This window comes from Asterias amurensis, chromosome 16 (genome assembly GCF_032118995.1).
Source record: "Asterias amurensis chromosome 16, ASM3211899v1".
NCBI classification, from domain to species: Eukaryota; Metazoa; Echinodermata; class Asteroidea; order Forcipulatida; family Asteriidae; genus Asterias; species Asterias amurensis.
This window is the reverse complement of record NC_092663.1, coordinates 2,564,885-2,576,091: the sequence shown is the minus strand read 5'-3', so window position 1 is coordinate 2,576,091 and position 11,207 is coordinate 2,564,885. Positions and strand designations below refer to the sequence as shown.

Sequence of the window (11,207 nt, the reverse complement as noted above, 5' to 3'; positions counted from 1 at the left end):
TTCCGAGCATGAAATTTCTTCTTAAAAACAGGATTACCAACCAAATGTCCATTTGTTGCATACCTATTGCACGTTACTTGTATTCAGCTGTTGTTTGCTTACTCTGAAAAACACGTGGAAAAACGGTTGGTAATCCTGCTTTTATCAAGGAAGCAATTTCATGCTAAGCAAATGTTTGTGCTTAGCAGCTCTTTGAAATCTGGCAATACAACAGAAACACAGATGCCTATCAGTAGAAAGCGCCTGCCAGTAGACCTACTACACACATAAGCAGTTCTACACAAAACAGTCATTTGTTCTCTTCTAAACAGCTTTAATAATACCATCTAACTATATGTTTTTCCTCAATATTTTTAGTACTTACTTAATAAATTCAAAACAATCAAATTTTAATAATGAATACGCTATTGTCAAAATAATCCCCCCCCCAAAAAAAAAAATACCTTGCCACCAACATTTTGAAACTTTACTGGATTATAACATTAAAGTTATATATTCATGCATAAATCATAAAACAACTTTTAAAACAAAATTATCAGCCTTTTTAAAAGACCGGGCAAGTTCTGTATGTATTCAAAATGTTTTGGGACACTTTTGATTCATAACTTCAGTTATTTTAAACATGTAAAGGAAAGATGTTGCACACTTTACTTGGCTCTAATGTTCAAACACACTTTACACATTCTTTATTGGGTTCCTGAAACTACCATCTGGGCCCTTACAGCTCCTTAGGCAGGGAAAAAAAATTGCTTGATTTTGTGCTAAGCAGAATATCAGTCATAAAATTGTGCACATGATTTGGTAGTTTGGCTGGGTTGCCTCGTTCAAGTGAGCAACATTTTGTTGAGCATAGTTACTTTTTCTGCTAAGGTAGCTCTATGGAATTGGACGCTGAGCTATCCAGCCCTTATTTTAGTGGTCTTTGAGAAACCTTTGAAGGAGGCAACATTACAACATGAGGCAACATTGGGTCCGTGACCACAGTGTAATTTCAGGCCTGATTAGACACCTTTCAAACAATTTCAAACATGAATAACTTGTTAACAATTTTGTTTCTCCCATCACCTTTGATAAACTCTTCTGAACAAAACTTATTTCTGGTTATTGATAATTTTTTGGATACAAAGACAAATTAATATGGTTTGTAATTAACCATCTACAAACATCAAACCAAATAAGTAAATATAAATACTCAATACTTTGATGATACACAACTTGAGAAGAAAAAAACCGATGCCATAATTTATAAAGACTTAGCTTAATTGATTTCACACAGGCAATGGCTTATACAAGGTACGTCCTTCCATGGCGAAACAGCCCAACTCAAAATTACTGGTCCATTGAGATCATTTCTTTGTAAATCGAGGGTTGTTTTCCATTCAAAGTTTCAAAGGCACGCTATGCATGGACGCGAACATAACTTGTGTTATCTCGGCTTCATGTTACACTTTCACCCCGTTTTTATGGCAAAAAGCTTATTTGTATCCATACACCCCTCTTAATATTTATGCATGACGTCATAATTCTTACCCAAAATGAGGCTATGGGCGCACATCTGCCACCACTTGCAGTGGCTGCGCCCATCGCCTCTTTTTGAGCTGGCATTGTGACGTACTTCATGCATAAATATTAAGAGACGCGTTTAGAGTTATATATAAGACTAGAGGACGCACTGGCCTAAATACGTGGCCCTGGGCATGCGCACATGTAGCCATTTTCCAAGTTGACAAAACAGCACCGCACAGCTAGGTTTGTGCGGCCATGTTTGTAAGATGACAAAACAGCTTCGCCAATAAACACAAATTCCAACGTGTACATCATATTCAAAGTGCGTACAGAGTGGCGCGCATGTCTCCTTGCGATCCCGTCGCGTTTGTGCAAGCAACATCACCAGTGCGCCCTCTAGTTCTTATATATAACTCTACGCTTATACTGTGTTTTTGCTTTTCTCAAATGTAATTTTTTCTAGTTGGGCTGTTTTTGTCATTAAAGGGCCACATAGCCCGGATTGGTTGCACTCCACCATTGCAGTGCAGTGCAACAGAGACTGGAGCCTTACCAAGGCTAGGGCTACATAGCCCGGGTTGGTTGCACTCCACCATTACAGTTCAGTGCAACAGAGACTTGCGTCTTACCAAGGCTAGGGCTATATAGCCTGGGTTGGTTGCACTCCACTACTACCGTGCAGTGCAACAGAGACTTGCGTCTTTACCAAGGCTAGGGCCACATAGCCCGGGTTGGTTGCACTCCTCTGTTGCAGTGCAATGCAACAGAGACTGGAGCCTTACCAAGGCTAGGGCCACATAGCCCGGGTTGGTTGCACTCCTCTGTTGCAGTGCAATGCAACAGAGACTGGAACCTTACCAATGCTAGGGCCACATAGCCTTGGTTGGTTGCACTCCTCTGTTGCAGTGCAGTGCAACAGAGACTGGAGCCTTACCAATGCTAGGGCCACATAGCCTTGGTTGGTTGCACTCCTCTGTTGCAGTGCAGTGCAACAAACACTGGTGTCTTATCAAGGCTAGGGCCACATAGCCTGGGTTGGTTGCACTCCTCCATTGCATACGTATATTGCAACAGAGACTGGCGTCTTATCAAGGCTAAAAAAGCTAACCTTTACAGCAATTAGGCCCCATGTATTTTTGAATTACTACCACCAAACCGTCCATTAAACTTAAACTTGTTCTACTAAATACCTTTAATGTTATAATATACAGGCCTGTATGCTTCGTTGTTGAAAGGGCAACAGCACCAAGGCATTTTCTCCTTGGTAAAGGGCTCCCGATGAAGAAATTGTACATTTCTACTGGAGCATTTCAAGGGCACCAAGGCAAAGACCACGGGGGCATTCAGGCAATCGCCTTTGTTGCCTCCATGAAGTATCAGGCCTGAATACATATATCTTTTTTTTTCAATCAAACTCAAATATTAAAAGACACTATTTTCAATGTTGTACCAAAAACAAACAAAAAATCACTTTGCCACCAGATACTAAAAATGTTTACTGGATTATCAATTAAATTTAAGTATTCATGCATTTATAAGCAAAAGGGTAAATCAATCTTAAAACAACTTTTATAACAAAAAGGGAAAATAACTGAAACAATGCTAACGCAGCAAAAGTACATTTCCTCGGCCATGGTCATAAGCATCGCTAGTAAAAGTCTTTTAAAAAGACCTTGTAAGTTGTGTGTGTATTGAACATTTTGGAGGAACACTTAACATGTCAAGGAAACAAGTTGTACATTTTACTGGGGTCTAATGTTCAAATACACGCAAGACTTAAACAGTCTTCATTGAGTTTACAAAACTTCATGTAAACATTCTTTTGTCCTTCTGAAAATTAAAAGAAATAGAAAGGATTGACAAGTACATGTACATAAATTCCAGAAAAGTATTTCATCTGAAAGCTCACCAACTCTTAAATTCATACCAGTACCAATCCTCCAGAGAAATATTTCATCTGAAAGCTCTTAAGTTCATACCAGTACCAATCCTCCAGAGAAATATTTCATCTGGAAGCTCACTGATTCTAAAGTTCATACCAGTTATAATCCTTCAGAGAAATATTTCATCTGGTAGCTCACTGATTCTAAAGTTCATACCAGTACCAATCCTCCAGAGAAATTTGTCCATCTGAAAGCTCACCGATTCTGAAGTTCATACCAGTACCAATCCTTCAGAGAAATATTTCATATGGAAGCTCACTGATTCTAAAGTTCATACCAGTTATAATCCTTCAGAGAAATATTTCATCTGGAAGCTCACTGATTCTAAAGTTCATACCAGTACCAATCCTCCAGAGAAATTTGTCCATCTGAAAGCTCACTGAGTCTAAAGTTCATACCAGTACCAATTCTCTGGTGAAATGTTTCCATGTGAAAGCTCACTGATTCTAAAGTTTATATCAGTACCAATTCTCTGGTGAAATGTTTCCATGTGAAAGCTCACTGAATCTAAAGTTTATACCAGTTATAATCCTTCAGAGAAATATTTCATCTGGAAGCTCACTGATTCTAAAGTTCATACCAGTACCAATCCTCCAGAGAAATGTTTCCATCTGAAAGCTCACCGAGTCTAAAGTTCATACCAGTACCAATTCTCTGGTGAAATGTTTCCATGTGAAAGCTCACTGATTCCAAAGTTCATACCACTACCAATTCTCTGGTGAAATGTTTCCATGTGAAAGCTCACTGATTTCAAAGTTCATACCAGTACCAATTCTCTAGTGAAATGTTTCCATGTGAAAGCTCACTGATTTAAAGTCAGGCCTGTTTAGCACTGAAACAAAAGGCTCGTTTTATTTTTGAAGTTAAACTGTAATCAAGAATCTTCCCTTGACATTTTGTTTTCCTAGTTGTATTTTTTGAGGGAGGCAAAGAATGGTTACAATGATTTAATCGTCGGAACTACTCCTCCTCTTAGATTTCCGACACAGCTGTTACAGGTACATTCTTCTATCACCTGATAGGTATGACTGTAGGTCGTTTGATCATCACACTGCATTTCAACAGTATTTTCACTCGATCGAGTTGGACGACAACATTTACAGGAACTTCCCAAATTGAGCCCAAATGTGGTTTGGGCATAAACATAAGATGGACAAGACCCAGAGCAGCTCGTCTCACGAATCATGTTGGCGGAAATGCAGTTTTTAATCACAAGGTAGTTTAGGTTGCTCTTGTGTTTGCAACTCGATATGGGAACTGTTGAAAAAGCAGAATGATCATAGGATTGTTATTGACTTTACTGATTACATAATTTAGAGATTGGGCTTCTAAGAACACTTCAATATTTTAGGGGATCGATGGGCTTAACTTAATAAAAAGTTTGGATTTGAGGCACGTGAACATTCACGACCAATTGCTATTGAGCTCTTTTACTCTAGAACCAGAAAGTCTCGTTACAAATTCAGGAGATTTTACTCTCTGCATCACTAGAACTACAACACTACATGTTTCAACACCTTTAGTTAAAGCGCATGTGGCACCCCCAGATGTCCTTAAGACCCAAAAATGTTGAGCACGAAAAATATCAGCACGAGTGGCGAAGTTGCAAAACACCTACCTAATCGTTCTTTTGCTACCAATTTTGGTAGGAGAAATTTAATGCATAATGCCTAAGCGTGAGGAGGGTTGGCCAATAAGAAGACACATTTACCATAGATTACCATATGAGACAACCTAGATAAGACGTGCGTGTGCATACGTGGCGTTACCTACGCACAAATATTCCTGGTTTTTCGTGGATAAGGACGCATTGAGTCACGTGCTCAGGGCAACAAAAAGAAAATGCATACATAAATATTTCATGATCATGAATAACTGACTAGATATGACAGAGTTGTTAAAGGCGCTTCGCCCCTTGCACTGTCTGGTCTCTTTTCGCGCATGACATTTGGGGGTTCTGCCTGTGTGCGCCTTGAATGAAGGCTATGTGGACTGCTGCTCTGTCCTGTGGACCTTCCTTTACTTCTTCTATTTTGAATTTGGAAGTTTTGATAAAGTCCTGAAATTAAGGAAAATTAAATTCTGGAGAACTCAAAACACTTGTTTTGAAGTGCTGTATGTTTGGAGGGTACTTACCACAGACTGGGCAGCAGCTTTCTGTTGGAGCACTCGCCATTGTTGAACCCTAGTTGAGATAAAAGAGACAAAAATAGGAGTATAAGAGATGTCAAATTTGCATCAGGGATAAAGAATATTAATTTGGGTTTTTACCCATACAATAATAATAATAATAATAATAAGACTTGTAATGCGCACATATCCACCCTGCTGGGTGTTCAAGGCGCAGTAAACCAAAACAAAACAAAACAAAAACACAATACAAAGAAAAACAGACACAACAAAATTAGTCATTGAAAAACCTGTGACATAAGATAAGTTTTGAGAAGAGACTTGAATTTTGCGGTACAAAGACAAGATCGAAGATTAAGTGGTAGAGAGTTCCAAATGCGTGGCGCGGCTACAGAAAAAGACCTGTCACCCCATGAGTGTCGAGACTTGGGTTCAATGAGGAGAAGCATGGAACTTGATCGAAGATTCCTTGAAGGAGTGTAAACTTGAAGCAGTTCAGAAATATAGTGGGGAGCCTTGCCATTTAGAGCTTTGTGGACAATGAGCATCAGCTTGAAGATGATTCGTTGAGAGATAGGGAGCCAGTGCAGTTGTTTCAGAATGGGGGTGATAGAACAGGATTTTCTAGACAGTGTCACAATGCGAGCAGCAGTATTTTGGAGCCGTTGAAGTCGGGAAATCTGGTTGTTAGGAAGACTGTAGAGAAGAGCATTGCCGTTGTCAAGACGAGAAGTAACAAATGCGTGAATGACCTTTTCAGTGGCACTTTTGTCCAAGTACTTGCGAATCTTACCTATATTCCTGATGTGATATGATGATAAACGAACAATGTTGTTGATGTGTGGCTGAAGTGTCATCGATGAATCAAAAATAACCCCTAAGTTCCGAGCTTTCAGCGAGGGAGCTATCCGAGCATCACCGATGGAGATGTATGGCACTGAAACCTTAGTTAACTGTTGACGTGACCCAAATAAAAGGAACTCTGTCTTATCATCATTTAACTTCAGGAAGTTTTGTTGTGTCCAACGTCGAATCTCTTGGATGCATTTCTCAAGTCTTGCAATAGATGCATTGGCGTTTTCTTGAGAAGATTTAAACGTGATGTATACACCGATGTGTGTTAGCACTGTATACTCAGTACTTTCCCGAGTCTAGTGAAAACATTTCACAGGCATGTTACTCGGGTGGGATTCGAATTCACAACCATTGAAATTCTAGAGCAGTGTCTTACCAACTAGACTACTGAGGTTGCCTGGTAGCTAGAGGCAGTTTGAATCCTATGTTTTGGCAGTGGGTACCGCAACGATTATAAGAGATGTTAAATTTGCATCGGGGATAAAGAAAGGAGTATATAAGCCTATGTATGGTTGAATAGCACTATCTGATATGTGAGTGGCTGGAAGAACAACCAGTGATTGTATAGATGGCTTGTTTTCTCAACGTCTTGATTTGGAATATGGCATACCACAGGGATCGATAGTGGGTCCCAAACAGTTCAATATCTTCACCATTCCTTTGGGTAACATCCTGCAAAAGCATAGCTTACAGTTTCACATTTACGCAAATGATACACAGGTATTAACCCACATCCCATTGACTTAACCACAAGGAATTGAGTTGCTTATGATGTTACATGAGTAGGGCACCTTTGCCTAGAGGTCGAAGGGGGTTGTCAATTGGCCAATCATATGCGCAGCGCATACATATTTGTGCATCTCTGTTATTTCCTCATCAGTGTACAGTACCTCCAGGCATGCAACTGCAACTTCACCAAGAAAGAGGAAACTACAAAATGTTACTGCTTTGTATAGGATTTTTCAATTTTGAATGGTATAACTGAGATTAAAAAAGAGGAAATCAGCTGACACGAAGAAAAGTGGCATGCCTGTATCCAAAGATGGTGGCTTGATGAGGTCAATGCTTAAGGTTTATTCTAGACCTGGAACATCCTGGGCTTATAAAATACAGGTTAAGACACACTGTGGACTATTTTCCTTCTCTTTGGTCTTTACATCTTTCAAGAAAATTTAAAGGAGCAAAGATGCTAATCTGGAGAATTTACAAGCCAGCATAAAAGCTGCTCACAATTAGAAAAAAAAAAAAAACGTTTGTGCTTAGTATATTTAGCAGACAAATCTGCTATTAAAGCAGGAATGCATTTGGACAGAAATTCCTTATCCTTGGCAGAAGACTCTGCAAGTGTCATTCATATCAAACAAGAAAAAATCTTAAACAAGTTTTTCCTTGCCATCACAATATTCTTTTTAAATTTTAGTTTAATCAAATTCTTCAAAATAAAATATTTAAATTTGTCTATATTCTAATAAGGGAATCAATGTGTGGTGAAGAGGTTTTAAACTAGTGGTTGAAACCTGCCAAGGCCTGGTTCTTGATAATTTTACCGAGACGAAGTCCCATTCATAAATACCTCTTTGGTCAAAAACATCCAACACTTTTTGGTCAAAAAGTAAAACAAAATGCAATAACTATAATTGTTAAATGATTTCTTTCAACACAACACCCCTCCAGCTATGAAATGGTAAGGCCCTCAGGTAAACAACTCCTTATAAGGAGATTGCTGTGCGCATCGTGCGTATCACATGATGTGGCACAACTGTTTCAGCTGTTGGTCTCGACCAATAGGAATGAAGAAACTGTCTTATAAGCACAGGTGCAAGCTCGCTTGTCATGCCCATGTTTAAACACTTTTTACTGGTGTTATATCATCCGTTTAAACACCCCCACGTGATGCCCTCTCAATCAATCAGAATGGATAAACTGTTTTAGGCATTTATGACTACAAATTTAAGTATTTGAATTGCGCATGTAAAATTCATTATGATTGGGACCAGCTTGGTCGGGAATATTCAAACAAACGTAAGGTTTTTTGCAGAGCCTAAGGGTTGTCTAATTTACTTGAGACTAAAAACACGGCAGCATCAGGGATGTGATACATATAGGTTATTGAAAAAAAAAAGAAGATCTATAAGCGCAAAGGGCAAAAGCATGCGAGCTCGAAAGCGTGCTAGCTCGAAAACTTGCAAGCATGAAACCCCATGTTAACATTTATCTTTGGTTTTAAAAGCCCAACTCTGCTATCTGGGCATTATAATAGTTGGTGTTTTTTTTTTAGGGGGGGGGGCAAAAACCCCACAGAATTTCGTTTGACAGTTTGAGAAATCACATCGCTGCAACATGAACTTACCTCTGGACACTCGAGTGGATCACACACCGGTTGTTTCACGATAATTCCACCCTCCTCGCAAATTCCATAATGGCAAGGCTCTTCAATGATTACAGTGTCTCCTTTCTAAATGATTAAACAAAATTATCTGATTATTTTAAGAGGGGTGAGATTGTGTTGAGACTAAAATTACTAAAAGAGAGAAAGCTTTGATGAGGAGATCAAGAATCAGGAATGTACAGGAAATTCCATTTAAGAGGTTTCCTGACTCGCTGATCTGCACCAAAACATTAACTCATCGTGCAGTGCAAAAACAATGTATCTCGATTTCAACAAAAATATGGCACAAAAATGCTCCACGCAAAGATGGCGCCAAATACTATTTGAGGAAAACATTTAACACTCACATAAAGACATTAAACAGAGTCAAATCGTTGGTCTCTGTGATGGCAGTTTCATTTCTACAGAGAAACTCAAGAAGACCAAGTGTGATCAACCAAAACCCTGACATATCACTTGCTTGCATTTTAATAGCGCATGCTTACTTTCATCTTAACAAGTGGATATACCTAGCCCCCGAATCTAACACAACAGAAACCCAGAGATGCCAAACTCACTTCATGATGTTTGAAGCTCTGTAAGGAGTGGATAGTAAAAGGTCTTGATGTTTCAGTAAATATACTGTGCTTGTCTTCAGGAGACAAGCATAGTATATTCTTCAATAAAATGAGTCCACACCGGCTCTTTTAAAGAGCCAACACTCCTCCCCACAGAGATAAGTGGATGCTCAAGTAGACCCAGTAACTGGGGCGCTGAACTCCTTTTTTCAAAATGTTGTCATTATCGGTTGTAATTGTCATTATTGAAAAAATTTTGAAAAAAAGAGTACGGCGCCCTAGTAACTGGGTCTAAGGTTCAAGCAGGTTTACTCGTTAGAGTCTTCACTTCCTATTAAAAAGCATTTAAAGGTAAAGTCATAGATTGGCTTTTGCCGCTACAATGGAGATTTATAGACAAAACAATTTAAAAAAAATACATTAAAAGTCGACAAGTGAAAGCTTCATTGTCACAGTATTTTCACAAGAGTGTCAAATCTATCCCTGTTTAGAAAGAGGCCAGCAAATACAGACCGAATATCTGGCCGCAGTATTCATGAACAGACACCAACCCGGAGAAATCTGATAATTATTTTATCTCAGATTAAAATGTTTTATGATTCATAGATCCAAAAAAAATTTTGGTGAACAATTATCCAAAACATAATATTTTAATGGGAATCATTTTTCAAAAACAATTTATACTATCAACAACTGCAGAGCTTCTCATCAACAAAGTGTTTAAGATTTGAGTTTAGAATTAAGAAATCTGAGTTATCAAGAAAAACAAGGGAGTGTCATTACCTTATAATATGAGCCAAGATATTCACATGGTTCTAAGCAGGATAGAAAGAAAAACAATTTTAAAAAGAAATCATCCAGAATTAAATCATTCACCTATTTCCCTAATCCTTAAAACTTACAGACTGAAGTTCAGTGACTCATCAGTTATATTTTTCATCATTGTATGATTCTGGTAATAAACCAAAGATGCCTTAAAGCCAACTTTGTTATGTAACCCAAGAGAGCCTGTAAACAAGGGTGCTTGCTACTTTGGCTAGAAACACTGGGGTTTACCCCAAATCTTCCACACAAGTGTTCTGGATTCTATTACGTGTACCACCAAATCCCAAAGACAAAGCAATTGTGGTGAAGTATCTTGCTAAAGGACGCAAATGCCAGGACTGAATAGAACCCACACTCTGCTGATCGGAAACAGCAGAGCTTGAGTCTGGTGCTCTTACCACTAGGCCACACCATGCTAAGTGGAACAGTAAGGCAGCCTTGGGCTCGTTGGGGGATTTAAAGGAAACAGCAGAGCTTGAGTCTGGTGCTCTTACCACTAGGCCACACCATGCTAAGTGGAACAGTAAGGCAGCCTTGGGCTCGTTAGGGGATTTAAAGGAAACAGCAGAGCTTGAGTCTGGTGCTCTTACCACTAGGCCACACCATGCTAAGTGGAACAGTAAGGCAGCCTTGGGCTCGTTGGGGGATTTAAAGGAAACAGCAGAGCTTGAGTCTGGTGCTCTTACCACTAGGCCACACCATGCTAAGTGGAACAGTAAGGCAGCCTTGGGCTCGTTGGGGGATTTAAAGGAAACAGCAGAGCTTGAGTCTGGTGCTCTTACCACTAGGCAACACCTTGCTAAGTGGAACAGTGAGGCAGCCTTGGGCTCGTTGGAGGATTTAAAGGAAACAGCAGAGCTTGAGTCTGGTGCTCTTACCACTAGGCCACACCATGCTAAGTGGAACAGTAAGGCAGCCTTGGGCTCGTTGGGGGATTTAAAGGAAACAGCAGAGCTTGAGTCTGGTGCTCTTACCACTAGGCCACACCATGCTAAGTGGAAC

At 39.4% G+C, this 11,207-nt stretch overlaps 1 protein-coding gene across 1 annotated transcript in view; it reads right to left on the bottom strand.

Annotated features, from left to right (window-relative positions):
• Positions 1 to 330: 330 nt before the first annotated feature.
• Positions 331 to 11,207, bottom strand: part of LOC139949152 (uncharacterized) — a 69,895-nt gene continuing 59,018 nt past the window's right edge. The window contains exons 36-39 of the mRNA XM_071947552.1: positions 10,164 to 10,195; positions 8,785 to 8,889; positions 5,586 to 5,634; positions 331 to 4,706 (exon numbers count right to left, since the gene is read on the bottom strand). Coding sequence (XP_071803653.1) covers positions 4,387 to 4,706; positions 5,586 to 5,634; positions 8,785 to 8,889; positions 10,164 to 10,195 — 506 coding nt within the window. The 3' untranslated portion in view covers positions 331 to 4,386. The remainder of the gene's footprint in view (positions 4,707 to 5,585; positions 5,635 to 8,784; positions 8,890 to 10,163; positions 10,196 to 11,207) is intronic.